Source organism: Coregonus lavaretus (genome assembly GCF_964263955.1).
Source record: "Coregonus lavaretus genome assembly, chromosome: 19".
NCBI lineage: Eukaryota > Metazoa > Chordata > Actinopteri > Salmoniformes > Salmonidae > Coregonus > Coregonus lavaretus.
Genome location: NC_140006.1, coordinates 8474127 through 8500808, shown reverse-complemented (window position 1 = coordinate 8500808; position 26682 = coordinate 8474127). Strand labels below are relative to the sequence as shown.

Here is a 26682-nt window from a genome sequence, read left to right as displayed (position 1 = left end):
AGAAATCCCAGTTGGGAGATCCCTGGAATCAGGAGGGAATAGGTAGGAAATCCAGAATCCTCCAACTGGGAATCCTCCAATCACAGGGACAGAGACAGGCACACACACACACACACACACACACACACACACACAGAGCAACATGTTGGTTGTGCTACCTGTACAGGTTCCTTGTGTTGAGTCTTGTGTTGGGTCATATGACGGTCCAGCTGTGTGCGGTAGGCGAAGGTGTAGCTGCACTGGGAGCAGCTGAAGTTGTCCTCACTCTTCTCGTGGCGTAGCTTGATGTGCTCCTTCAGGGCAGTGCAGCGCTTGTAGCCCCGCGAGCAGTACGGACAAGTCAGGAGCTGGGAAAGAGCGTCTGGCGTCCCTGTACAGTGGGGGAAAAAAATATTTAGTCAGCCACCAATTGTGCAGGTTCTCCCACTTAAAAAGATGAGAGAGGCCTGTAATTTTCATCATAGGTACACGGCAACTATGACAGACAAATTGAGGAAAAAAATTCCAGAAAATCACATTGTAGGATTTTTAATGAATTGATTTGCAAATTATGGTGGAAAATAAGTATTTGGTCACCTACAAACAAGCAAGAATTCTGGCTCTCACAGATCTGTAACTTCTTCTTTAAGAGGCTCCTCTGTCCTCCACTCGTTACCTGTATTAATGGCACCTGTTTGAACTTGTTATCAGTATAAAAGACACCTTTCCACAACCTCAAACAGTCACACTCCAAACTCCACTATGGCCAAGACCAAAGAGCTGTCAAAGGACACCAGAAACAAAATTGTAAACCTGCACCAGGCTGGGAAGACTGAATCTGCAATAGGTAAGCAGCTTGGTTTGAAGAAATCAACTGTGGGAGCAATTATTAGGAAATGGAAGACATACAAGACCACTGATAATCTCCCTCGATCTGGGGCTCCACGCAAGATCTCACCCCGTGGGGTCAAAATGATCACAAGAACGGTGAGCAAAAATCCCAGAACCACACGGGGGGACCTAGTGAATGACCTGCAGAGAGCTGGGACCAAAGTAACAAAGCCTACCATCAGTAACACACTACGCCGCCAGGGACTCAAATCCTGCAGTGCAAGACGTGTCCCCCTGCTTAAGCCAGTACATGTCCAGGCCCGTCTGAAGTTTGCTAGAGTGCATATGGATGATCCAGAAGAGGATTGGGAGAATGTCATATGGTCAGATGAAACCAAAATAGAACTTTTTGGTAAAAACTCAACTCGTCGTGTTTGGAGGACAAAGAATGCTGAGTTGCATCCAAAGAACACCATACCTACTGTGAAGCATGGGGGTGGAAACATCATGCTTTGGGGCTGTTTTTCTGCAAAGGGACCAGGACGACTGATCCGTGTAAAGGAAAGAATGAATGGGGCCATGTATCGTGAGATTTTGAGTGAAAACCTCCTTCCATAAGCAAGGGCATTGAAGATGAAACGTGGCTGGGTCTTTCAGCATGACAATGATCCCAAACACACCGCCCGGGCAACGAAGGAGTGGCTTCGTAAGAAGCATTTCAAGGTCCTGGAGTGGCCTAGCCAGTCTCCAGATCTCAACCCCATAGAAAATCTTTGGAGGGAGTTTAAAGTCCGTGTTGCCCAGCGACAGCCCCAAAACATCACTGCTCTAGAGGAGATCTGCATGGAGGAATGGGCCAAAATACCAGCAACAGTGTGTGAAAACCTTGTGAAAACTTACAGAAAACGTTTGACCTGTGTCATTGCCAACAAAGGGTATATAACAAAGTATTGAGAAACTTTTGTTATTGACCAAATACTTATTTTCCACCATAATTTGCAAATAAATTCATAAAAAATACTACAATGTGATTTTCTGGATTTTTTTTCCTCAATTTGTCTGTCATAGTTGCCGTGTACCTATGATGAAAATTACAGGCCTCTCTCATCTTTTTAAGTGGGAGAACTTGCACAATTGGTTGCTGACTAAATACTTTTTTCCCCCACTGTATATATATATTTAAAAAAAAACATTAAACACAGAGACACGTTTTATGTGCCAAATCACTCAAAAGCTCAGCTATCTCTCTGAAGATAGCTTCATTATGAGTAGATCAATAAGGTACGAGTTCTAAAAGGTGCAGCTATGGATATATTGACAGAGAGAGGGAGAAAGATATAGCCTACGAAACAAAGAAGATGTTTTTGGTGCCTAATCACTCAAAAGCTCTATCATGAGGGTCTCAATTACGAGGGTTGCGGTGCAGTGATGTACCATTCTCGTCTGGGACCCTTCTCTCAGGCATGCTCTTCTGCTCGTCCTCTGGAGCCTCAGGGTAGATGACCGCTGTGTCCCCCTGCTGTAGCATCTCCTCTACCAGGGCATCCTTACCCCCCTCCTCCTCCTCCTCCCCCTCTTCCCCTTCCTCCTCCTCCTCATCCTCCTGTTCAGAGCCACAGTCCTCCTTCACTGCAACACAGGAACACAGGAATACATGGTTTATTATATCATGAAGCTATTGCAGGTTCAGACTGTTTTGTATGTCTAGTTACTCTCTCAAATCTTTGTATCTACAAGGAACTCTTTGCATAAAACCATTATCTGTTAACAGGTTAATGTGGACTAAAATGTCACTGCAAAATATTAGAGTTCCTTCTTAACTTGTCCCCCAAAGCCATGTACGCTTTAAAATCATTTCAGATCTGGTCTGTAGATTGTGATTCTGTTTAGGCTTGTGGAGACATGAATTCCATGAAACAGTCCTCCCTCCTCCCTCTGTGTCACTAGTCTCTCAGATAATAACAGTACTGTGTGACCAGTCTTCCAGACTGTGCGCAGTGTGACGCCGCAGGGCCTCTGTGACCTCAACCAGCCTTCAACCAGCTCTCCCTTCACACAGTACAGCCATGAATACAGTACAGTACAAGACCCTGAGCCAAGATCTCTCTCTCTCTCTCTCTCTCTCTGTCTCTCTGTCTCTCTGTCTCTCTCTCTCTCTCTCTCTCTCTCTCTCTCTCTCTCTCTCTCTCTCTCTCTCTCTCTCTCTCTCTCTCTCTCTCTCTCTCTCTCTCTCTCTGTCTCTGTCTCTCTGTCTCTCTGTCTCTCTCTCTGTCTCCCTCTCTCTCATCTCTCTCTCTCTCTCTCTCTCTCCTCTCTCTCTCTCTATCGCTCTGTCTCTTTCTGTCTCTCTCTCTATCTCTCTCTCTCTCCTCTCTCATCTCTCTCTCTCTCTCTCCTCACTCTCTCGCACACAGCACGTTGGATTTCAATACACCCGAAAACAGTGCCTAAAAGCGTAACAATCCCAACCATGACCTGAATATAATGTAAGGATAAAATGAAAACATGCATAAACCAAGTTGATGTAGGCCTATGCCTTACTAATATTCAACAAAGTGAAAGTGTGAGAGGTTAACCATAACCATATAAAACTGCTCCAAGCCTTCACAATGCCTGACTCTTTCCATCGAATAAGGTTGCAGCCCAACAAGCTGACGAAGGCTGTCATCGAAACATGTCAGTTTGACCACTGCTACTGCTGAACAACATAACATACTATTTCAGTGAGTGCAGGACTTCCTTTTCTCTGGCCCAGGTCAGGAATGTCTGCCTGCCATTAGAGTTAGTAGGACTGCCTACTGGACATCCGCACTGAGATCTCACCAGCTGCACCCCTCCCTCCCCTCCTCCCCTCATTCTGGATCACTTCTTCATCTCCTCCTCTCCTCCTGTCCTTCCTTCTCTCCTCCTCCTCTCCTGTATCCCCTCCTCCTCTCCTTCTCATGCCACTCCAACAGGAGAACAGCCTCCACAGTCTACAGTATCACACAGGGCTCTAGCCGCTCCACCGTATGTGACCATTTAGCATTCTGAGGACCTAAATAGCTATTTATACAGTACATGACCTGTGAAGGGCCACAGCCCCACTAACACCCAACTAAACCTTCCTTCCCAGCCCCACTAACACCCCACTAAACCTTCCTTCCCAGCCCCACTAACACCCCACTAAACCTTCCTTCCCAGCCACACTAACACCCCACTAAACCTTCCTTCCCAGCCCCACTAACACCCCACTAAACCTTCCTTCCCAGCCCCACCTCTCCACCTCTCCACCTCTCTAACCACCTACTCACCCTCTACTGCGGACACAACTGTAACATTTGTGTTGTGGAGAATATTACACAACTGTAACATTTCCCCTGTAGACCTGTACTCCCCACGAGGCAGGGAATAAAGGTTAGTGTGTAGGCTACAACTCGCATGTAGGCTGTGTATGAGCTGTCGTAACATAGCTCTACCGTATAGCTCTACCGTATTTCTTCTTAGTAACCGCATAGTAACAGATGCAGATCACAGATGATTACAACAACCAACAGGCAATCCCTTAGCCATCCACATGAAAGGATGCAGTCAATTCTTTCAGGACCTTAGTTCTACTGCACTACAGACATTGGTTCATTGAAAGGCTAAGGATAAAAGAGAAACTTGAGCACAGGTATTGTAGTGTTCACAAGGTATTGTTATTCTGTTCGACACCTCCTGTCTGAATCTTGGACTCACACCACACTTATGATACACTCACCTACTTGCAAGCCTTAACCAGCTTGACAAAACTGTGTGTTTGAGTTTAAGACAGACAGAGAGAACTTCTAACGCGAGTGGGGCAGGTGTGGCTTCATGACAATGATCAAGAGCAGTTGCTCACCAATATTATTATTATTTTTACCCCCTTTTTCGATCTTGTCTCATCACTGCAACTCCCCAACGGGCTCGGGAGAGGCGAAGGTGGAGTCATGCGTCCTCCAAAACATGACCCGCCTAACCGCGCTCCTTAACCTGGAAGCCAGCTGCACCAACGTGTCAGAGGAAACACTGTTCAACTGGCGACTGGAGTCAGCCTGCAGGCACCTGGCCTGGCCACAAGGAGTCGCTAGAGCACAATGAGCCAAGTAAAGCCCCAAAGGCCAAACCCTCCCCTAACCCGGACGACGCTGGGCCAATTGTGCGCTGTCCTATGGGACTCCTGGCCACGGCCGGTTGTGGCACAGCCCGGGGAATGAACCCGGGTCTGTAGTAACGCCTCTAGCACTGCAATGCAATGCAGTGCCTTAGACCGCTGCGCCACTCGGGAGGCCGCTCACCAATTTGACAGCTCCAACACAGTTACACCTCCGACACGCCAAAACATCAGCTATGCGGGTGTCGGCTATCGCCGGTTAACGCTTGATCTGATTGAATCTAGGCCTTAGAGACAATAACGAGGTCATTAAGGTTGATTAAAATGTGACACTAGAGAGGAATGTGACCTGTGTGTGTGTGTTTGTGTGTGTGACCTGAGGATGTAATGATACACAGCTCTGTTCTACCCCCTTCACCACCCTCCCTCCACTTCCTCTAATTAACACAACATACTCTACTCAAACTGGCCACAGGGCACACACACACGCTCACACACACGACCGCACACATAACTTGGTTATGATGAGTAACGAGAGGGAGCTTTTCTTCCTGCATACTGTTCCTTGGGAATTCTCTGAAATGTTATATAAAGTTGATTGGATAGAATCCAACCTGAGAGAGAAACTGAATTCCCATGGATGGGTTATATGTTAGGAAGCAGGGATACGATAAGAAGACACTTGATTCTAGTATGACTGACAGTCAGAGCTACAGTTCAAAGTCTCAGTCTCCTCCACTGAAAAGAGCTCTTACTGGTTCCACCATTCAGTGGATCCGAGCCATCGCTTAATACGACTGAACACTTCTGCAGGTAGCTATAGCGTTGCCATGGGGATTAAGCATTTTTAAACGGTGCCAGGACCTGTGCCAGCAGGCCCTGGCCCTTCCTGCTGAGAGCAGCCAAGAGAGGGACAGGTGCAGCTTGAGAGAGCAGACGCTGCCATAGAATTATAATAGAGTAGAACGGGCATCCCCATTCACCAGTCACAATTGCCATGGTCAGAGCTTCTGCGCCCGTTCTACTCATTCTAATTCTATGGGCTCTGCTGCTAAAGGCCCTCTCATAAAAGGAGGGGGAGGAGCCTAGGCTACAGCACTCCTGCTAACCCTCAACCCTTTCACTTCCCATGACCTCATGCTTTACCAGCACTCCAAAACAATCCTGCTCTCTCTCTCTACCTCTCTCTCTCTGCCTCTCCCCCTTTCTCTTACTCTCTCACTATCTTCCTTTCTCTATTTTGCTCTCTTTCTCTTTCTTTCCATTTCTCTCTCTCTCTCTCTCTCTCTCTCTCCTCTCTCTCTCTCTCTCTCTCTCTCTCTCTCTCTCTCTCTCTCTCTCTCTCTCTCTCTCTCTCTCTCTCTCTCTCTCTCTCTCTCTCTCTCTCTCTCTCTCTCTCTCTCTCTCTCTCTCTCTCTCTCTCTCTCTCTCTCACACTCTCTGAGCTCATTCTTCAGAGTCCTCTTGGAGTATTTTCTGTATTTATGTGGTTTGATCTCTCTGTGCATCATCAGACTTGAATAATTTCCATTAAAATACTAAAATGAACGGCAGTAGTCAAAGCCTGAATAGAAAAGGCAGAGATGTTCAATATCAGTGAGGAGAAGAAAACATAAAATTATCAGACCTCGGTTCAAATACTATTTGATTGAGCTTGCCTGGTACAATGGCACCAATAGAATTGTTGAGAAGGTGAAAACCCCACCCATCTGGCACCCCAGGCAGGCTAGAACAAACACTCAAAGTATTTGATCGATTTCAAATAATATTTCAACCCGCCAGGTATAGACATCGTATGGTGCCACACTGTTCAGGCTTTCCCACACCGCGCTACAACATTTCACACAGACCCAACTGAATTTACAACCCAACATTACATTTAAATTTTAGTCAATTAGCAGATGCTCTTATCCAGAGCGACTTACAGTTAGTGAGTGCATACATTATATATTTTTTTCATACTGGCCCCCCCCCCGTGGGAATCAAACCCACAACCCTGGCGTTGCAAACGCCATGCTCTACCAACATCCCCTGCCGGCCATTCCCTCCCCTACTCACGGCCGGCTACGACAGAGCCTGGATTCGAACCAGGATCTCTAGTGGCACAGCTAGCACTGCGATGCAGTGCCTTAGACCACTGCGCCACTCGGGAGGCAACATGGGTCTAACTGCAATGGAAAATATATACTGTATATACACCCCCACATAAAACATTTCTATAATATACTATGGTTTAAATACTATAGTATTCACTGTAGTGTTTTTGCGAACTTTACTGTAGTATTTACTGTAGTATACTCTAGTATTTACAGTTAACTATAGTATAAATCCTGTAGTAAAATAAAACTGTAGTGTTAACTATAAACTCAGCAAAAAAAGAAACGTCCCCTTTTCAGGATCTTTCAAAGATAATTCGTAAAAATCCAAATAACTTCACAGATCTTCATTGTAAAGGGTTTAAACACTGTTTCCCATGCTTGTTCAATGAACCATAAACAATTAATGAACATGCACCTGTGGAACGGTGGTTAAGACACTAACAGCTTACAGACAGTAGGCAATAGGACAAAAAAGAGGCCTTTCTACTGACTCTGAAAAACACCAAAAGAAAGTTGCCCAGGGTCCCTCCTCATCTGCGTGAACGTGCCTTAGGCATGCTGCAAGGAGGCATGAGGACTGCAGATGTGACCAGGGCAATAAATTGCGATGTCCGTACTGTGAGACGCCTAAGACAGCGCTACAGGGAGACAGGACGGACAGCTGATCGTCCTCGCAGTGGCAGACCACGTGTAACAACACCTGCACAGGATCAGTACATCCGATCATCACACCTGCGGGACAGGTACAGGATGGCAACAACAACTGCCCGAGTTACACCAGGAACGCACAATCCCTCCATCAGTGCTCAGACTGTCCGCAATAGGCTGAGAGAGGCTGGACTGAGGGCTTGTAGGCCTGTTGTAAGGCAGGTCCTCACCAGACATCACCGGCAACAACGTCGCCTATGGGCACAAACCCACCGTCGCTGGACCAGACAGGACTGGAAAAAAATGCTCTTCACTGACAAGTCACGTTTTTATCTCACCAGGGGTGATGGTCGGATTCAAGTTTATCGTCTAAAGAATGAGTGTTACACCGAGGCATGTACTCTGAAGCGGGATCGATTTGGCGGTAGAGGGTCCGTCATGGTCTGGGGCGGTGTGTCACAGCATCATCGGACTGAGCTTGTTGTCATTACAGGCAATCTCAATGCTGTGCGTTACAGGGAAGACATCCTCCTCCCTCATGTGGTACCCTTCCTGCAGGCTCATCCTGACATGACCCTCCAGCATGACAATGCCACCAGCCATACTGCTTGTTCTGTGCGTGATTTCCTGCAAAACAGGAATGTCAGTGTTCTGCCATGGCCAGCGAAGAGCCCGGATCTCAATCGCATTGAGCACGTCTGGGACCTGTTGGATCGGAGGGTGAGGGCTACGGCCATTCCCCCCAGAAATGTTCAGGAACTTGCAGGTGCCTTGGTGGAAGAGTGGAGTAACATCTCACAGCAAGAACTGTCAAATCTGGTGCAGTCCATGAGGAGAATATGCCCTGCAGTACTTAATGCAGCTGTTGGCCACACCAGATACTGACTGTTACTTATGATTTTGACCCCCCCTTTGTTCAGGGACACATTATTCAATTTCTGTTAGTCACATGTCTGTGGAACCTGTTCAGTTTATGTCTCAGTTGTTGAATCTTGTTATGTTCATACAAATATTTACACATGTTAAGTTTACTGAAAATAAATGCAGTTGACAGTGAGAGGACGTTTCTTTTTTTGCTTAGTTTAGTAATAAATGTAGTGTTTTGTGGATTGTATACTGAACAAAAATATAAATGCAACATGTAAAGTGTTGGTCCCATGTTTCATGAGCTGAAATAAAAGATCTTAGAAATGTTCCATATGCACAAAAAGCTTATTTCTCTCAAATGTTGTGCACAAATTTGTTTACGTCCCTGTTAGGGAGCATTTCTACTTTGCCAAGATAATCCATCCACCTGACAGGTGTGGCATATCAAAAAGCTGATTAAACAGCATGATCATTACACAGGTGCAACTTGTGCTGGGGACAATAAAAGGCCACTCTAAATTGTGCAGTTTTGTCACACAACACAATGCCACAGATGTCTGAAGTTTTGAGGGAGCGTGCAATTGGCATGCTGACTGCATGAATGTCCACCAGAGCTGCTGCCAGATAATTTAATGTTAAATGCTCTACCATAAGCCGCCTCCAATGTCGTTTTAGAGAATTTGGCAGTACATCCAAACGGCCTCACAACCGCAGACCATGTGTCACCATGCCAGCCCAGGACCGCCACATCCGGCTTCTTCACCTGCGGGATCTCGTCTGAGATCAGCCACCCGGACAGCTGGTGAAACTGAGGAGTATTTCTGTCTGTAATAAAACCCTTTTGTGGGGAAAAAATTATTCTGATTGGCTGGGCCTGGCTCCCAAGTGGGTGGGCCTATGCCCTTCCAGGCCCACCCATGGCTGCGCCCCTGCCCAGTCATGTGAAATCCATAGATTGGGGCCTAAGGAATTATTTTAAATTGACTGATTTCCTGATATGAACTGTAACTCAGTAAAATCGTTGAAATTGTTGCATGTTGTGCTTATATTTTTGTTCAGTATAGTATATTTACCTGTAGGTAGGTATGACTTGGGTATGAACGGATATTTCAGCAGACATTACTGTACATTTTTTTTGTGTGAACAATACTGTATTATTTACTATAGTATTCTACAAAATTCTATAGTAAGTTCTACACATGATCGAGGGATACTACTGTGTGTAGTATAGTAAGTACTGTAGTACTCTATAGTAAAGTGTAGTATTTTTTCATGTGGGACATAGTAAGCAGCTGTAACAAGGTGTCAGAGGAAGCTATTGCTGTGCATTAGAGCACAACGTGAACAGTCAGTAACAAAGTGGAGTAGTATACAGTTGAAGTCGGAAGTTTACATACACTTAGGTTGGAGTCATTAAAACTCGTTTTTCAACCACTCCACAAATTTCTTGTTAACAAACTATAGTTTTAGCAAGTCGGTTAGGATATCTAGTTTGTGCATGACACAAGTAATTTTTCCAACAATTGTTAACAGATTATTTCACTTATAATTCACTATATCACAATTCCAGTGGGTCAGATGTTTACATACACTAAGTTGACGGTGCCTTTAAACAGCTTGGAAAATTCCAGAAAATGATGTCATGGCTTTAGAAGATTCTGATAGGCTAATTGACATAATTTGAGTCAATTGGAGGTGTACCACTGGATGTATTTCAAGGCCTACCTTCAAACTCAGTGCTTCTTTGCTTGACATCATGGGAAAATCTAAATAAATTAGCCAAGACCTCAGAAAAACAATTGTAGACCTCCACAAGTCTGGTTCATCCTTGGGAGCAATATCCAAACGCCTGAAGGTACCACGTTCATCTGTACAAACAATAGTATGGAAGTATAAACACCATGGGACCACGCAGCCATCATACCGCTCAGGAAGGAGACGCGTTCTGTCTCCTAGAGATGAACGTACTTTGGTGCGACAAGTGCAAATCAATCCCAGAACAACAGCAAAGGGCCTTTTGAAGATGCTGGAGGACACAGGTACAAAAGTATCTATATCCACAGTAAAACGACTCCTATATCGACATAACCTGAAAGGCCGCTCAGCAAGGAAGAAGCCACTGCTCCAAAACCGCCATAAAAAAGCCAGACTACGGTTTGCAACTGCACATGGGGACAAAGATCGTACTTTTTTGAGAAATGTCCTCTGGTCTGATGAAACAAAAATAGAACTGTTTGGCCATAATGACCATTGTTATGTTTGGAGGAAAAGGGGGTTGCTTGCAAACCGAAGAACACCATCCCAACCGTGAAGCACAGGGGTGGCAGCATCATGCTGTGGGGGTGCTTTGCTGCAAGAGGGACTGATGCACTTCACAAAATAGATGGTATCATTAGGAAGGAAAATGATGTGGCTATATTGAAGCAACATCTCAAGACAGTCAGTCAGAAAGTTAAAGCTTGGTCGAAAATGGGTCTTCCAAATGGACAATGACCCCAAGCATACTTCCAAAGTTGTGCCAAAATGGTGTAAGGACAACAAAGTCAAGGTATTGGAGTGGCCATCACAAAGCCCTGACCTCAATCCTATAGAAGATTTGTAGGCAGAACTGAAAAAGCGTGTGAGAGCAAGGAGGCCTTCAAACCTGACTCAGTTACACCAGCTCTGTCAGGAAGAATGGGCCAAAATTCACCCAACTTATTGTGGGAAGCTTATGGAAGGCTACCCGAAACGTTTGACCCAAGTTAAACAATTTAAAGGCAATGCTACCAAATACTAATTGAGTGTATGTAAACTTCTGACGCACTTGGAATGTGATGAAAGAAATAAAAACTGAAATAAATCATTCTCTACTATTATTCTTACATTTCAAATTCTTAAAATAAAGTGGTGATCCTAACTGACCTAAGGCAGGGATTTCTTACTAGGATTAAATGTCAGGAATTATTAAAAACTGAGTTTAAATGTATTTGGCTAAGGTGTATGTAAACTTCCGACTTCAACTGTATATGCTATCTAACTAACTACCCAACGTTTAAAGACTTGATTATTCACATCATTCTTAGCTAAGCTAAGTGGTATAGTTGTTGTGCGTTCTCAATGGACATTAATAATGAAGTCGTAAAATGTCTAGCTAGTAATTTGTTAGCTATGCTAACAAGCTAGCAAGAAGTTGCATATCAACAGCATCAACTTCCGGTAGACAGGCGAAGCGCTAGTACGCTCAACTGAAAGGATAACGTTTGTTTACAGTATACTAAAATGAACTAATAGTATGTAGTATATACTCATTAAGTATGTAGTATACAGTATGTTAGTATGGGTATTCGAACACAGCTCTGGTGTTTTATCTTTATTGCCGGGGAATTAAAATGTGCGGACAGATTCTCTCTCTGTGCTTTGGCTCCAACAATAAGTACCTCATTTTTGTCTTTATTTAGCTTAGAAAGTTGTGAGCCATCCAAGTATTTAAATCACTAATACAGTTTAATAATTTATCCGTGGAGCTAAAATCCTCTGGTGACACAGAAATGTAAAGTTGTGAATCGTCTGCATAGCTTTGAAAATCAATGCTGTGCTTTCTGATAATAACGCTGCCAAAGGGTAACATATATAAACTGAACAGTACCGGACCCTAAATCGAATCTTGTGTAACCTTGTATTTTCTTTGAGTTATATTCACCAAGGGTGACAAAAAACTCTCGACCGTTTAAATAGGTCCTAACCCAATTAAGAACTGGACCGGAGAGGCCAACCCACCTCTCCAGTCTGTCCAGAAGGACATCATGGTCAACAGTGTCGAATGCAGCACTTAAATCCAAGAGTACAAGGACAGAGAGCTGTTTGGCATCTGTATTGGCTCTAAGATAATTTACCACTTTAACTAAGGCTGTGGTGGCCCCGAAAACCAGATTGGATTGTTTTTTTTAAACAGTTGGCATATAAAAAAATAATTTTGCTGTTTGAAAACCAATTTATCCAGAATTTTGCTTAAGAATGGATGGTTGGAGATTGCCATCAAAATTGCTAAGAGCTGAAGAATCGAGATTACTTTTCTTCAAAAGGGGTTTCACCATAGCAGTTTTTAGTGCAGTGGGGAAAGTGCCTGTGAACAGGGAGGGATTAACAATAGCTTGCACTTCTTCAGATATGCAATAAAAACTGTTTTGAAGAAGGTGTTGGGGATAGGATCGAGAAGGCAGGTAGAAGGCTTAAGTTGTGATATCACCTTCCTGTGCATGTCTGTGTCAACCAGGGAAAATAAATCCATAGTGCCTTTGCGTGGTAAGCTAGGACACATATCATCAAACTTCTCATCAGGTCTTGCTCGACTGATACCCAGCCTAATGTTTGTTATCTTATCTCTGAAATATGTCGCAAACTCATCACATGTGGAGGAAAGTTCACATAGGTTTGTGGGGGTAGGATTTATCGGGCCATCAATGCTCGAGAAGAGCACTCTCAAATTATTCTGATTATTAGTGATAAAGTTAGAAAAATAAGCCCGTCTGGCATTTCTAATTGCCTTGTTATACAGTGAGGGAAAAAACTATTTGATCCCCTGCTGATTTTGTACGTTTGCCCACTGACAAAGACATGATCAGTCTATCATTTTAATGGTAGGTTTATTTGAACAGTGAGAGACAGAATAACAACAACAAAATCCAGAAAAATGCATGTCAAAAATGTTATAAATTGATTTGCATTTTAATGAGGGAAATAAGTATTTGACCCCTCTGCAAAACATGACTTAGTACTTGGTGGCAAAACCCTTGTTGGCAATCACAGAGGTCAGACGTTTCTTGTAGTTGGCCACCAGGTTTGTACACATCTCAGGAGGGATTTTGTCCCACTCCTCTTTGCAGATCTTCTCCAAGTCATTAAGGTTTCGAGGCTAACGTTTGGCAACTCGAACCTTCAGCTCCCTCCACAGATTTTCTATGGGATTAAGGTCTGGAGACTGGCTAGGCCACTCCAGGACCTTAATGTGCTTCTTCTTGAGCCACTCCTTTGTTGCCTTGGCCGTGTGTTTTGGGTCATTGTCATGCTAGAATACCCATCCACGACCCATTTTCAATGCCCTGGCTGAGGGAAGGAGGTTCTCACCCAAGATTTGACGGTACATGGCCCCGTCCATCGTCCCTTTGATGCGGTGAAGTTGTCCTGTCCCCTTAGCAGAAAAACAACCCCAAAGCATAATGTTTCCACCTCCATGTTTGATGGTGGGGATGGTGTTCTTGGGGTCATAGGCAGCATTCCTCCTCCTCCAAACACGGCGAGTTGAGTTGATGCCAAAGAGCTCCATTTTGGTCTCATCTGACCACAACACTTTCACCCAGTTCTCCTCTGAATCATTCAGATGTTCATTGGCAAACTTCAGATGGGCCTGTATATGTGCTTTCTTGAGCAGGGGGACCTTGCGGGCACTGCTGGATTTCAGTCCTTCACGGCGTAGTGTGTTACCAATTGTTTTCTTGGTGACTATGGTCCCAGCTGCCTTGAGATCATTGACAATATCCTCCCGTGTAGTTCTGGGCTGATTCCTCACCGTTCTCATGATCAATGCAACTCCACGAGGTGAGATCTTGCATGGAGCCCCAGGCCGAGGGAGATTGACAGTTCTTTTGTGTTTCTTCCATTTGCGAATAATCGCACCAACCGTTGTCACCTTCTCACCAAGCTGCTTGGCGATGGTCTTGTAGCCCATTCCAGCCTTGTGTAGGTCTACAATCTTGTCCCTGACATCCTTGGAGAGCTCTTTGGTCTTGGCCATGGTGGAGAGTTTGGAATCTGATTGATTGATTGCTTCTGTGGACAGGTGTCTTTTATACAGGTAACAAACTGAGATTAGGAGCACTCCCTTTAAGAGTGTGCTCCTAATCTCAGCTCGTTACCTGTATAAAAGACACCTGGGAGCCAGAAATCTTTCTGATTGAGAGGGGGTCAAATACTTATTTCCCTCATTAAAATGCAAATCAATTTATAACATTTTTGACATGCGTTTTTCTGTATTTTTTCTGCCTAGAGGTAACCAATGGAATAACAACCAAATTATTAACGTTACAACCACGTTTTCTGACAGTCTCCAATCTATCAGAATGGTAGGAGATGACAGTTTGTATAAACTCACTAGAAGACGGAGTTAAAGGAACACATATTAGGTTACTCACAATAACCATAGTGCCATTTCTATAGGAGTTGATATGGTTTCCAAGTTATCTGTTGCTTATTCTGACAGGGAGAACTGGAGTACTACCAGACCCTGTCTGTCAGTCTCTAAAACAGTTTGTGATGTTGCTGGAAAAAATCGTGGAACCTTTGCGGTTAGGGTGAATCTCGTCTCTTTTAAAAAGTGCTGATTGCTCCCACAGCAAATCAAAGTTGTCACAAAAAGAGACATTCATGTTGTTGCAAAGTTTTTTCAGGTACTCGTTTAGGGCAAAGAGTCGGCTGAAACATTCCGAATCTCTTCGGTAGCACGGTGAGGGGGCCTGAGATAATTATTATCTTCCTTGTGCTAGCGAGGGTCTTTAAAAAAAATTGTAGTCTTCCCTCAGTTCCTCAGATCACTTAAAATGAAGGTTGTTAAAACCTACAGCTTTGCTATAGGAGGCATTTAAAACGGAGATTCGGTTTGCCTGGGTTACAGCAAGGTCAGTGTACATGTCATTCATGTTCATCGTGTTAAGCAGGTTTTCCTTTTCTCGGAGCCGAGCTAACAGCCAGAGGATCTCTTCCTTAAGATGCCTGATGGTGGTGCATTTAGGGCAGACAAATCCCTGTCCATTGTCCAGTTCCACCTTATCTTTATCTTGTGATTGTGTAGAAATCATCTCACACCTGAAGCATTTGTGCCCAGCTGTGGATAGAAACACCGGTGGGCTAGCACTGCTAGCGTTAGCCTGATCCATTTTCATGATGGCTAGCAGCTAACTGCTACTTAACAGGAACCGGGACACAAACTTGCGGTCTCAGCTGTAAAGGCTGTCTGCGTCGCGGAATCAGTAGCAATACAAACTTTAGCTATGATTACAAATTATTAAATGAAAACTATTTCATAAAAACAACAAACCGAGTGTAGGCAGTACACTGTTCTGTTGCGCGCTATGGTAACCAATTCTCAACATAGACAAAGCTTGTATAAAATATGTTGAATCTGTACCTTTGAAACAACGTTATATCTAAAAAACAAAACAATAGGCTGGGCAGCACCTCCTACTGGAGAGTTGCTCCATCTAAAGCTATCCATTTGCTCTCCCATCCAAGGTTTTAACCATGCCCAGCTTAGCTTTGATATTTGTCACTGAGTACTACTAATGTGCTATCATGAGAATTACTATTGAGACATTTCTTAATAACTAAATAGATGAGTTACTACTCGTTCTAAATAGTATAATCGAATCTGTTCAAAACAGTGGCAGCATGTGCAGCAGTGGTCATTTGGTTTTTGACATGCAAAAGTGAAATAGGTGTATTTATGCTGTTGTTCAAATGCACAGATCGCTTTATATATCTTCTCAAAGAAACTACCGGTAGTTCGAAAACTTGCCATCATATTTCTGTCTGCTTTGTTGACAACTCCGACCACCTCGCACCCCCAGTATTCAGCCAATCAGCGGCCGCCACTGTCCAAGTATTAGATACAGTACATCTCCTTTGAATGTTGATATTTGGTTGCGTTTTCAACCAAACACAATTTAATATTACTTTTGTAATACAGTAAATAGGCTTAAGTTAAGGCTATCTTACAAACTAATGTAACAGTATTTATTCAACCTTAAAATGAGTAACACATCCATGGCCACAATTTGAGGTTACTGTTACTAAATGTCACCTTACGTAATCATAGAAAGCGTGCATGTTCAAGATAGCATGCAAAGGTTGTAGGTCTGTGGAGATCTTCACAACTGCTTTAATAATCTGCACAAAATCTCGAACAGCAAATTAGGGTTAAGTGCCTTGTTCAAGGGCAAAGGTTTTACCTTGTCGGCTCGGGTATTTGAAACAGCAAACTTTCGGTTAGTGCAATCCAGGTCATTTGGATGTGCTATTAGATGAAGCACAGTGATAACACAGGCAGCTCCCAGCCCACACTAAAACACAGTACCACACAGGAAGCTGGGTGGCGCCAGCCAACAGGGGCTATATGAAATCAAGAGCGTAATGGAGCAACCTCCCATCAAGCTCCCCATCTCTCTTCTTTCCCACAGCACACAGAATGGACACTTACAAAGGATATCGTGTTCACCTTCACTATTTCCTAGAAAGGTGTTTTTTACAGGAGAAATGCCCTTATATTCCCTTAACATACATTTTATTCAACCATTTTCACAAAGACTCATATTCCTACAGATTGAAGACGAAAAAAGTGTTACTGTTTTGGTTGCATTCTCTGCTACTAAATCCCTATTCACCAAAGATATTCTCACGATGAACCAACCCTGGTGCAAGAGGGATTTGGTGAGTGAGGCATGTTTTTGGCACTCGTACTGTGTGAGACGTATTGGAGCAGGTGGAGGGATTAGGGGACACAACTGTTTCCAAATGGACAGACTTAGTTAGGCTAGCGCTTATGCTTACACCTGTCCACAGTGTTGGCACAGGCACTGGATTACTGTACACTCTTAGAATAAAAAAAAGGTGCTATCTAGAACCTAAAGGGGTTCTTTGGCTTTCCCCATAGGAGAACCCTTTGAAGAACCCTTTATGGTTCCAGGTAGAACCCTTTTAGGTTCCATCTTGAACCCTTTCCACAGAAGGTTCTACATTGAAACCTAAAAGGGTTGATAATTTGAATCAGCTGTGTAGTGCTAGGGCAAAAACCAAAACGTGCACTCCTGGGAGGCCCCAGGACCGAGTTTGGGAAACCTTGGCCAATATAGTGCACTACTTTTGAACAGGACGCTGCCTATCAAATATAACATGGTCCTCTGTGGGTCTATGTGAGGAAGATTTGCCGTATCAGGGGAAAGTGGAGTCCTGCAGTACTGATTTGAGCGGCACGCAGCACTAGATAAGCATTTTGTTTTCAGTATGAATGTATGTAAATAAGATGGCAGAAAGAGTCTGCCTAGTCTAACTGAAGAGAGGGAGAGAGAGAGAGAGAGAGAGAGAGAGAGAGAGAGAGAGAGAGGGAGGAAGGGAGAGGGAGAGTGAGGAGAGAGAGAGAGAGATGAGATGAGAGGAGAGAGAGAGAGAGAGAGAGATGAGAGTGAGGAGAGAGAGAGAGAGACGAGAGAGAGAGAGAGAGGCTGCCCCTCAACGCTGGGTAAATAGTGGACAGAACACGCATTTAGTTATTTTTGTCCCAGCCAGTTGTGTCACTTAGTTGGGTTATTGAGCTATGATCCACCGGGTCAGATCAGAAAACTGGAGGCATGGCTTGGTAGGATTGTGGCTTTCAGATAGTTCTTTTTGGCCACCTGTGAGAGTAAATGTCATTCCGGTTAATCTGTTCTGTTGTATTAATAATAATAATATGCCATTTAGCAGACGCTTTTATCCAAAGCGACTTACAGTCATGTGTGCATACATTTTTACATACAGTGAGGAAAAAAAGTATTTAGTAAGCCACCAATTGTGCAAGTTCTCCCACTTAAAAAGATGAGAGAGGCCTGTAATTTTCATCATAGGAACACGTCAACTATGACAGACAAAATGAGATTTTTTTTCTCCAGAAAATCACATTGTAGGATTTTTAATGAATTTATTTGCAAATTATGGTGGAAAATAAGTATTTGGTCAATAACAAAAGTTTCTCAATACTTTGTTATATACCCTTTGTTGGCAATGAGACAGGTCAAACGTTTTCTGTAAGTCTTCACAAGGTTTTCACACACTGTTGCTGGTATGTGTTAAATTGAACAGCGCCGGAGAAGATGGCTGCCGTTTTACAGCCCTCTAACCAATTGTACTATTATGTGTGTTTTTCCGCGTTATTTGTAATTTATTTTGTACATAATGTTTCTGCCATAGTCTCTTATAACCAAAAAGAGCTTCTGGATATCAGGACAGCGATTACTCACCTCGTATTGGACGAAGATTTTTTCTTCAACGAGGCAGCCGCGAAGGATATCATACAGAAACCCGACAAGGCCCAAATCCCCGTCATTCGCGTGAGGAAGAGACGGAGATATCGGGGACGGAGATCGGGGTGCCTTGTAAGGATCCGACGGCGAGCGAGTAAACTGCCTCTTCCATCAATCCTATTAGCCAACGTTCAATCTTTTGAAAATAAAGTGGACGACTTAAGATTACGGTTATCCTACCAACGGGACATTAAAAACTGTAATATATTATGTTTCACCGAGTCGTGGCTGAACGACGACAATGATAACATTCAGCTAGCAGGCTATACGCTACATCGGCAGGACAGAACGGCTGACTCCGGTAAGACAAGGGGTGGCGGTCTGTGTATATTTGTAAACAACAGCTGGTGCACAAAATCAAATACTAAGGAAGTCTCAAGGTTTTGCTCGCCTGAGGTAGAGTATCTTATGATAAGCTGTAGACCACACTATTTACCAAGAGAGTTTTCATCTACATTTTTCATAGCTGTCTATTTACCACCACAAACCAATGCTGGCATTAAGATTGCACTGAATGAGTTGTACAAGGCCATTAATCAACAGGAAAACGCTCATCCAGATGCAGCGCTCCTAGTGGCCGGGGACTTTAATGCAGGGAAACTTAAATCCGTTCTACCTAATTTCTACCAGCATGTTAAATGTGCAACCAGAGGGAAAAAAACTCTAGACCACCTTTACTCCACACACAGAGACGCATACAAAGCTCTCCGTCGCCCTCCATTTGGCAAATCTGACCATAACTCTATCCTCCTGATTCCTGCTTATAAGCAAAAACTAAAGCAGGAAGCACCAGTGACTCGGTTAATAAAAAAGTGGTCAGATGACGCAGATGCTAAGCTACAGGACTGTTTTGCTAGCACCGACTGGAACATGTTCCGGGATTCTTCAGACAGCATTGAGGAGTACACCACATCAGTCACGGGCTTCATCAATAAGTGCATCGATGATGTCGTCCCCACAGTGACCGTACGTACATACCCCAACCAGAAGCCATGGATTACAGGAAACATCCGCACTGAGCTAAAGGGTAGAGCTGCCGCTTTCAAGGAACGGGACTCTAACCCGGACGCTTATAAGAAATCCCGCTATGACCTCCGACGAACCATCAAACAGGCAAAGAGTCAATACAGGTCTAAGATTGAATCGTACTACACTGGCTCTGACGCTCGTCGGATGTGGCAGGGCTTGAAAACTATTACAGACTACAAAGGGAAGCACAGCCGCGAGCTGCCCAGTGACACAAGCCTACCAGACGAGCTAAACCACTTCTATGCTCGCTTCGAGGCAAGCAACACTGAAGCATGCATGAGAGCACCAGCTGTTCCGGATGACTATGTGATCACGCTCTCCGTAGCCGATGTGAGTAAGACTTTTAAGCAGGTCAACATTCACAAGGCCGCAGGGCCAGACGGATTACCAGGACGTGTACTCCGAGCATGTGCTGACCAACTGTCAGTGAAGTGTCTTCACTGACATTTTCAACATGTCCCTGACTGAGTCTGTAATACAAACATGTTTCAAGCAGACCACCATCGTCCCCGTGCCCAAGGACACTAAGATAACCTGCCTAAATGACTACCGACCCGTAGCACTGACGTCTGTAGCCATGAACTGCTTTGAAAGGCTGGTCATGGCTCACATCAACAGCATTATCCCAGAAACCCTAGACCCACTCCAATTTGCATACCGCCCCAACAGATCCACAGATGATGCAATCTCTATTGCACTCCACACTGCCCTTTCCCACCTGGACAAGAGGAACACCTACTTGAGAATGCTATTCATTGACTACAGCTCAGCATTCAACACCATAGTGCCCTCTAAGCTCATCACTAAAATAAGGATCCTGGGATTAAACACCTCCCTCTGCAACTGGATCCTGGACTTCCTGACGGGCCGCCCCCAGGTGGTAAGGGTAGGTAACAACACATCTGCCACACTGATCCTCAACACGGGGGCCCCTCAGGGGTGTGTGCTCTGTCACCTCCTGTACTCTCTGTTCACCCATGACTGCATGGCCAGGCACGACTCCAACACCATCATTAAGTTTGCCGACGACACAACAGTGGTAGGCCTGATCACCGACAACGATGAGACAGCCTATAGGGAGGAGGTCAGAGATCTGGCCGTGTGGTGCCAGGACAACAACCTCTCCCTCAACGTGACCAAGACAAAGGAGATGATTGTGGACTACAGGAAAAAAAAGAGGACTGAGCACGCCCCCATTCTCATCGACGGGGCTGTAGTGGAACAGGTTGAGAGCTTCAAGTTCCTTGGTGTCCACATCACCAACGAACTATCATGGTCCAAACACACCAAGACAGTCTTGAAGAGGGCACGACAAAGCTATTCCCCCTCAGGAGACTAAAAAGATTTGGCATGGGTCCTCAGATCCTCAAAAAATTATACAGCTGCACCATCGAGAGCATCCTGACTGGTTGCATCACCGCCTGGTATGGCAACTGCTTGGCCTCCGACCGCAAGGCACTACAGAGGGTAGTGCGTACGGCCCAGTACATCACTGGGGCAAAGCTTCCTGCCATCCAGGACCTCTATACCAGGCGGTGTCAGAGGAAGGCCCTCAAAATTGTCAAAGACTCCAGCCACCCTAGTCATATACTGTTCTCTCTGCTACCGCACGGCAAGCGGTACCGGAGTGCCAAGTCTAGGTCCAAAAGACTTCTCAACAGCTTCTACCCCCAAGCCATAAGACTCCTGAACAGCTAATCATGGCTACCCGGACTATTTGCACTGCCCCCCCACCCCATCCTTTTTACGCTGCTGCTACTCTGTTAAGTATTTATGCATAGTCACTTTAACTCTACCCACATGTACATATTACCTCAACTACCTCAACTAGCCATTGACTCTGCAACGGTACCCCCATGTATATATAGCCTCCCTACTGTCACTTTATTTTACTTCTGCTCTTTTTTTTCTCAACACTTTTTTTGTTGTTGTTGTTTTATTTTTACTTTTTTGTTTAAAATAAATGCACTGTTGGTTAAGGGCTGAAAGTAAGCATTTCACTGTAATGTCTGCACCTGTTGTATTCGGCGCATGTGACCAATAAAATTTGATTTGATTTGATTTTGGCCCATTCCTCCATGCAGATCTCCTCTAGAGCAGTGATGTTTTGGGGCTGTCGCTGGGCAACACGGACTTTCAACTCCCTCCAAAGATTTTCTATGGGGTTGAGATCTGGAGACTGGCTAGGCTACTCCAGGACCTTGAAATGCTTCTTACGAAGCCACTCCTTCGTTGCCCGGGCGGTGTGTTTGGGATCATTGTCATGCTGAAAGACCCAGCCACGTTTCATCTTCAATGCCCTTGCTGATGGAAGGAGGTTTTCACTCAAAATCTCACGATACATGGCCCCATTCATTCTTTCCTTTACACGGATCAGTCGACCTGGTCCCTTTGCAGAAAAACAGCCCAAAAGCATGATGTTTCCACCCCCATGCTTCACAGTAGGTATGGTGTTCTTTGGATGCAACTCAGCATTCTTTGTCCTCCAAACACGACGAGTTGAGTTTTGGTTTCATCTGACCATATGACATTCTCCCAATCCTCTTCTGGATCATCCAAATGCACTCTAGCAAACTTCAGATGGGCCTGGACATGTACTGGCTTAAGCAGGGGGACACGTCTGGCAATGCAGGATTTGAGTCCCTGGCGGCGTAGTGTGTTACTGATGGTAGGCTTTGTTACTTTGGTCCCAGCTCTCTGCAGGTCATTCACTAGGTCCCCCTGTGTGGTTCTAGGATTTTTGCTCACCGCTCTTGTGATCATTTTGACCCCACGGGGTGAGATCTTGCGTGGAGCCCCAGATCGAGGGAGATTATCAGTGGTATTTTATGTCTTCCATTTCCTAATAATTGCTCCCACAGTTGATTTCTTCAAACCAAGCTGCTTACCTATTGCAGATTCAGTCTTCCCAGCCTGGTGCAGGTCTACAATGTTGTTTCTGGTGTCCTTTGACAGCTCTTTGGTCTTGGCCATAGTGGAGTTTGGAGTGTGACTGTTTGAGGTTGTGGACAGGTGTCTTTTATACTGATAACAAGTTCAAACAGGTGCCATTAATACAGGTAACGAGTGGAGGACAGAGGAGCCTCTTAAAGAAGTTACAGGTCTGTGAGAGCCAGAAATCTTGCTTGTTTGTAGGTGACCAAATACTTATTTTCCACCATAATTTACAAATAAATTCATAAAAAATCCTACAATGTAATTTATCTGTCATAGTTGACGTGTACCTATGATGAAAATTACAGGCCTCTCTCATCTTTTTAAGTGGGAGAACTTGCATAATTGGTGGCTGACTAAATACTTTTCCCCCCCACTGTATGCAATGTATTGTCAACACATGTTGAGCACTGACACTTTTGTAGCTTAATGAGGCTTACACAATTTAGTTCCTCAAGTGCCTATGCGTATCCCAATGTTGGGATAGTTACCACTTTGTTATAATATTTAAATAATAATGTTATTAATTTTATATAAAAAAAATTAAAGTGCAAGAATATTGAAGGGAAATTGAATTTTGCAGTGTACAAACAAAAAAGCATGAGCTGGCGCACACCCAGATAAAATTATTTTGTGTAGAGGTGCTGACTAATGGCAAATAAACTGTAAGCTATAAAAACAAAGAGAGTCGCACACTCCATATGTATAAACTCCCAGTAATGTATTGGGTAAAACACCAACGTTTCGGCATCACTGTGGCTTCTTCAGGGTGAACATAACATGATGAACAGGAACAACATTTACTCTCATGTGTGGCCAAAAATACCATGCCCCAATAGGCCACACCTCCTGAAAATAACCTATGGATTACATTAAAAAAGACCCATCTGCTGGGTCAACCCAGCATGAAAGTGAATATTAACCCATGTTTGGGTAATCCAAAGGTGTGGCCTATTGGGGGCGTTTCTTTCAGATAGTTATTTTGCCCTGCTGTGATTTTGTACACTGCAAATGTCAATGTTCCTTCAATATTTTTGCACATGAGATATTTTCATATACACTTTATAATTATTTAAATATTATAACAAAGTGGTAACTATCCCAGCATTGGGATATGCATAGGCATTTAAGGAACTCCTACTCTTGTGTAAGCCTTATTAAAGCTACAAAAGTGTCAGTGCTCAACCTTAGCATGTGTTGATAACGCATCAGAACAGATTAACTGGCATTACATATGCTTACGGATGGCCAAATATAACTATCTGAAACCCACGCCCCTACTAAATCACGCCTCCAGTCTTCTGATCTGACCCAATGGATCATAGCTGAAAAAGCCAGCATCAACAACCCAGCTTAAAGAAAACAATGGGTTGTTTGTGACCCAACTGGCTGGGCCAAAATAAACCAATGTGCTGTTCAATATTTACCCACATTGGGTTGTTTTAACCCAGCATTTTTTTGTGTGTACACACAGACAACATCATAAATGGTGCTTACATTGCCAGTAGTCATGTAGGTGTCCAGTCATGGGTGCAATCTTCAATACTACAGCATGTCCTCAAACAGACCATACCTAAAAACACACCTATTCTCTTTACACTGCACTAATTTTTGACCAGGGCCCATAAGGCTCTGGTCGGAAGTAGTGCACTACGTAGGGAATAGGGTGCCATTTGGGAATCAGCCTTAGTCTGAAGGAAGACTGAAATTCACTGCATTAAGACAGACCACGTGAAACAGACATCACGGACACCATGTAAGAACATTCCCGGTTCAGGAGAAAAGTGATGTCTTAGTTGAAGCTAAGGCCAAATACCCATGGTTTTTGACAAGCAACATCATGTAAATGTAGTTGTCCTACCTCTTGAATATGCCTGATGTGTCATTATCAGTTAACAAAAAAAACGAAACAGCAATGTGGTTGTATGTTCTGTTTTTTGCACTCACACTTGCAATTGTTTTTTCTTCCTGGCACGGATTCTGCTGATAGCAGCTATTTTGAAGAAGGGCAATGACTTGCAATGACTGTCATATGCAATATTTTTTCCCTACTAAACTTAGTTGATGCACTGACTGACTGTAAATCGCTCTAGATTAGAGTGTCAGATAAATTAATAACATTGAAAAGTAATTGTTCTGTATGCATAGTCTAACCACACACACACACACACACACACACACACACACACACACACACACACACACACACACACACACACACACACACACACACACACACAGTTCTCGTATCCTATGTTCTAGCCTAGAGTCTCACCTCCATCCCAGGTGTCTTGGTGCGTCTCTGTCCCGTTCTGGGTTAATACTACTGAGGCGTCTTCTGGCACCGTGCTGTCTCCATCAGGGTCCTCCTCCACTATGTGTAGCTTGTCCTCGTCATCCGAGTCTGACTGGCCCTCCACAACATTGTTGTAATTTGTTACTGTGGAGACACAGAGAGAAGAGAAAGAGGATGGTCAATGAATAAGTAAGTACATAGGTAAGCCTCGTCTGAGCCAGAGCCACGCATAGAGCAGGAGCCTATCTCCTGTTTCTGTAGTAAGGTAGCTTGATGTACAAGTACACCCCCTGGACAGGACGCTAAGTCAATGAGAGATCGAGGAAATCATCTGATAGACAGTTTAGTGGGTCACTGTTGCATTGTTGTTGCAGATATCTAAAGTACTATTATAACTGCTTAGTAGAAAGATAAGAGAATTACTAGGCCTACATGTAGGTGCGTTGGAATTGTTAAGAGGGAAAACGTAATGGAAAATGCTACAATCATTCCAAATACAACAAAAAAAGAATGAAACCTTTGCCCTCTAACCTTTGCTCTCTACAACATGTTTAAAGTTTAAATGATCCATAATAACACTGCTAGCTATCTTGAATGTAATTTTCTCAAGTGGTGAACCCTGAGACCTGTGTTCCAGTGTTTACACAGCCCCATTGACAGATAAAAGAGAGAGAGAGAAATAGAGAGGGAGGGAGGGAGAGAGGGAGAGAGAGATAGAGACCCACTGACAGATAAGAGAGGAGAAGAACGGGTCGATTTGATGCAGAGCAGCAGCACCTTTAATTAAGCTAGGCTAAGAATACGTGTGTGCTAATGGTGCATCCCAAATGGCACACTATTCCCTACATAGTGTACTACTTTTGTCCAGAGCCCTATGGGCCCTGGTCAAAAGTAGGGCACTATATATGGAATGGGGTACCATGTGGGACACAGCCTATGCCTCCTCCTCCCCTTAAGTCCAGTCATATTTCCTGCTGGGCTGATTCAGTGTTTTCTGCCGGGCGGGCAGACGATCATGCCATCATGACCAGACAAGAGCAGGTCGGGGTCGATGACAATCTGGATCGATGTGGAGGGTGGGTGTGTTGGTGACCTTGTGTGTGTGTGTGTGTGTGTGTGTAGAGTTACGGTACATGCACCTAACCACAGAGTAATGAAGAAGCACTGTGACTGCAGCACCTATCACCTGTGAACAAACAACCGCTGCTTAGCCCTCACTAAACAACCTCCTCATCGCTCCCAACACACACATACACACACACACTCCCTCCTGCATTTTCAAATAGGTCTCGTTCCTCACTCCATGCAAACATCTTTCCTCCCTCCCGCCCCCCTCCTCCCCGTAGCCTTCTTCCCCCGCCTCCCTCCCGCCTCCCTGTGCACCCGTACAGGAGCGGTTCATTCAAGCAGTATGGACGGCCATTTTTCACACGGTCCCCCATTAAAACAAAGTGCCTACAGATAAAATCAGTGACTGCAGCCATGTGAAATAAATTTGCTCTCTCCAGGGTGATAAGCAAGTGATTATTTTCCCTCATGGCTGCAGTTTGTCCTTTTCAGATGTACTCTCCAGGAGAAATAGCTCTGGGATGATATGATGTGTCGGACGGCCGGGCGGAAACAATAATGTCTGTTTCCAACCTGAAATGAGTGCTGAGAAGTGCCATACTGATACACCATCAGTACATCTGAAAAGACGGATTCAATTGTTCTGAAATTAACCGAAAATGACGGTCGATGTTCTGTGGCCAGAGGTGATAACACGGCGTTCTGCTGTTTTTAACCATTCATCTG

At 44.3% G+C, this 26682-nt stretch overlaps 1 protein-coding gene across 1 annotated transcript in view; it reads right to left on the bottom strand.

Annotated features, from left to right (window-relative positions):
* The window catches only part of LOC311147039 (zinc finger E-box-binding homeobox 1-like), a 98851-nt gene that overhangs the window by 19013 nt on the left and 53156 nt on the right, over positions 1-26682 (bottom strand). The window contains exons 2-4 of the mRNA XM_084183646.1: positions 24868-25032; positions 2245-2439; positions 159-370 (exon numbers count right to left, since the gene is read on the bottom strand). Coding sequence (XP_084039772.1) covers positions 159-370; positions 2245-2439; positions 24868-25032 — 572 coding nt within the window. The remainder of the gene's footprint in view (positions 1-158; positions 371-2244; positions 2440-24867; positions 25033-26682) is intronic.